This window comes from Nilaparvata lugens, chromosome X (genome assembly GCF_014356525.2).
Source record: "Nilaparvata lugens isolate BPH chromosome X, ASM1435652v1, whole genome shotgun sequence".
Classification (NCBI taxonomy): domain Eukaryota; kingdom Metazoa; phylum Arthropoda; class Insecta; order Hemiptera; family Delphacidae; genus Nilaparvata; species Nilaparvata lugens.
In genome coordinates, this window is record NC_052518.1 from 57,170,206 (window position 1) to 57,172,584 (window position 2,379).

A 2,379-nucleotide genomic window follows, 5' to 3' on the forward strand; every position below is an offset into this window, starting at 1 on the left:
GAGATCTATACACTGCTATTAAATTTATAATTGAACCATTCATTTGTAATCTTATTGAAAGAGTATCTGCTCCCCTATTTACATGAGTGATTTCATCGAATAATATACCATTTTTTATAAAAACACATATACCATTACAGTTATTCAGATGACCTGGTTTACTTAGTGCAGTGAAACCATCTAAACTATAATCGAAGCTCTTATTCTCATTTATCCATGTTTCTGATAAAACTATAATATCATAGTTTAGTTTACAATTTTGTAAAGTATAACAAAACTCATCAAAATTCTTTCCTATGCTTCTAATATTCATATGAATAACATTAATAAAATCATTGGAACCATCATCAAACTGATCGGGGTAAAAATTAACTATGTCATCATTCTCAAACGTACTGTAACATTCCAGATCTATCAAATCATCGAAGCTATAATTATTGTTATTAGTCATATAACTCGAATTAACTAAAATCGTAATATGAAATTGTATAATATAAGAGAAAAAAAAATTAAGCAGAATGAAGAGTGAGGGGAGTAAAGAAAGAAAGTTATATGGAAAAAAATAGATAATATAGAAGATGTATTATACGAAGAACGTGAATAAAATGGTGGGAAAAATAAAATAGACTTATTAATCCGAAATAAAAAAAAATGTGAAAGAATGTATTGATTATCACAAAGATAAGATCAAAGAACAAATGACAATGAACCTATGTACTGTGCTTTTTTGTCATTACGGAAAAAATCAATCACCGTTGAATATGTCTAGATCTTCATCACAAGTAATTCTTGTTGTTCGCGACTTTTTGCTCTCTTTTACAAATATTTTACAGTCTTTGATCCAGACAAACATGAGTTTCTTTTTATTTCTCAATTCCTTGGCCTTCCCGAACAAACGCTTGAAGAATGGTGAAAGATGTTCGTTGATATAAACCTGATTGTCGGTCGGCGAATTGCAGATTTCCTTCAGCTTAATTCCCTTCTTCAGTTTTGCCGCCGCGAGCCATGCAGCCTTTTTCCTACGTGATGTGAATTTGACAATAATTGAAGTGTCTCCTTTTTTTGTTGGAACGCGATGCACCACCGAAACGTCCTCTTCTTTGAAATTTAGTTTGAGAGGCTTACTTAGGCGTTCGAGTACGTTTATGAGATTTTCTCCTGTGGTTTCCGGGATTCCAACTATCTCCAAATTGTCGATTCTGCTTCTCTGATGTAATGAAATTATTTCTTGTTGTAATGAGCGTACATGATTTGCAGTTTCCGTGTTTTTCTTCTCCAAATCATCACACTTTAGTTTCAATTTGTTTTGTTCTGAAGCTAGATCATCAAGACGAGTTTTTATTCCATCGGTTATTGTGGTTAACGTATCTAATTTGGACGTTATATCCTTCCTCAATGACTCTACCTCCTGTCTTAACATAGTTATTAATTCAGATAATTGAAAATTTGAAGAGTCACACTGACCTGTGTTTTTGTTTACAGAGCACTTACAGTCATCGCACTTCCACACTGCTTTGTTCTGGGCACTCATTTTTTTGAAGTTTTTTAGTTCAATTCTTGTACACGTGGGGTGGAAGGTTTTACCACATTCACTACATCGAATTTCGTCACAATCACCAGTAAACTTTTTTTCACATTAAAAGCAATGCGACATGATTTCAGTTGACTTTATAGGTTAAAGGAAAGTTATTTACGAGAAAGATGAGCACAGTTGCACCGGTTCGATTAGATAACGACGGCTACCTTTCTCATCGAGCGCTCGACTGATACTGGACATTCATCAAAATATAATGATGCTTAGGGGTGGTTAGGGGTTTAAACCCTATTGACCTGCATAAAAAGTGATTGACCGGGTATTTCTAATTGTCTGATCCATTTCAAATTTGGCATACAGGATAATTCACACATATTTAACATACTGTGGGAATTTCATCATAATATAATGATGTTCAGGTGTGGTTAGGGGTAAAAAACCCCATTGACCAGCATGAAAAGTGATTGACCAGGTATTAATAATTGTCCGATTCGTTTCAAATTTGGCATACAGGATTATTCAAACATATTCAACATACTGTTGAAGTTTTATCGAAATATAATGATGTTTAGGGGTGGTTAGGGTTTGAAAACCCCATTGACCAGCATAAGAAGTGATTGACTGGGTATTTCTAATTGTCCGATTTGTTTCATATTTGGCATACAGGATAATTTACACATACTTTATTGATTGATTGATTGATTGATATAATAAGTATACATCATATAAATGATAGGGAGAGGAAAAATAAGGTAACCTAGTGCTATTCCTTTCCCCAATTTAGATATGGTTTTCATGATGTTACTAAACATACTGTTTAAGTTTCATCAGAATAAAATGATGTT

General features: G+C 33.2%; 1 protein-coding gene across 1 annotated transcript; it reads right to left on the reverse strand.

The window, feature by feature from the left end:
- Positions 1 to 745: 745 nt before the first annotated feature.
- LOC120354626 lies at positions 746 to 1,420 on the reverse strand. Its single transcript, XM_039441992.1, has one exon. It carries the CDS (start codon positions 1,418 to 1,420, stop codon positions 746 to 748), a length of 675 nt encoding a protein of 224 aa, XP_039297926.1.
- Between the last annotated feature and the right edge of the window lie 959 nt (positions 1,421 to 2,379).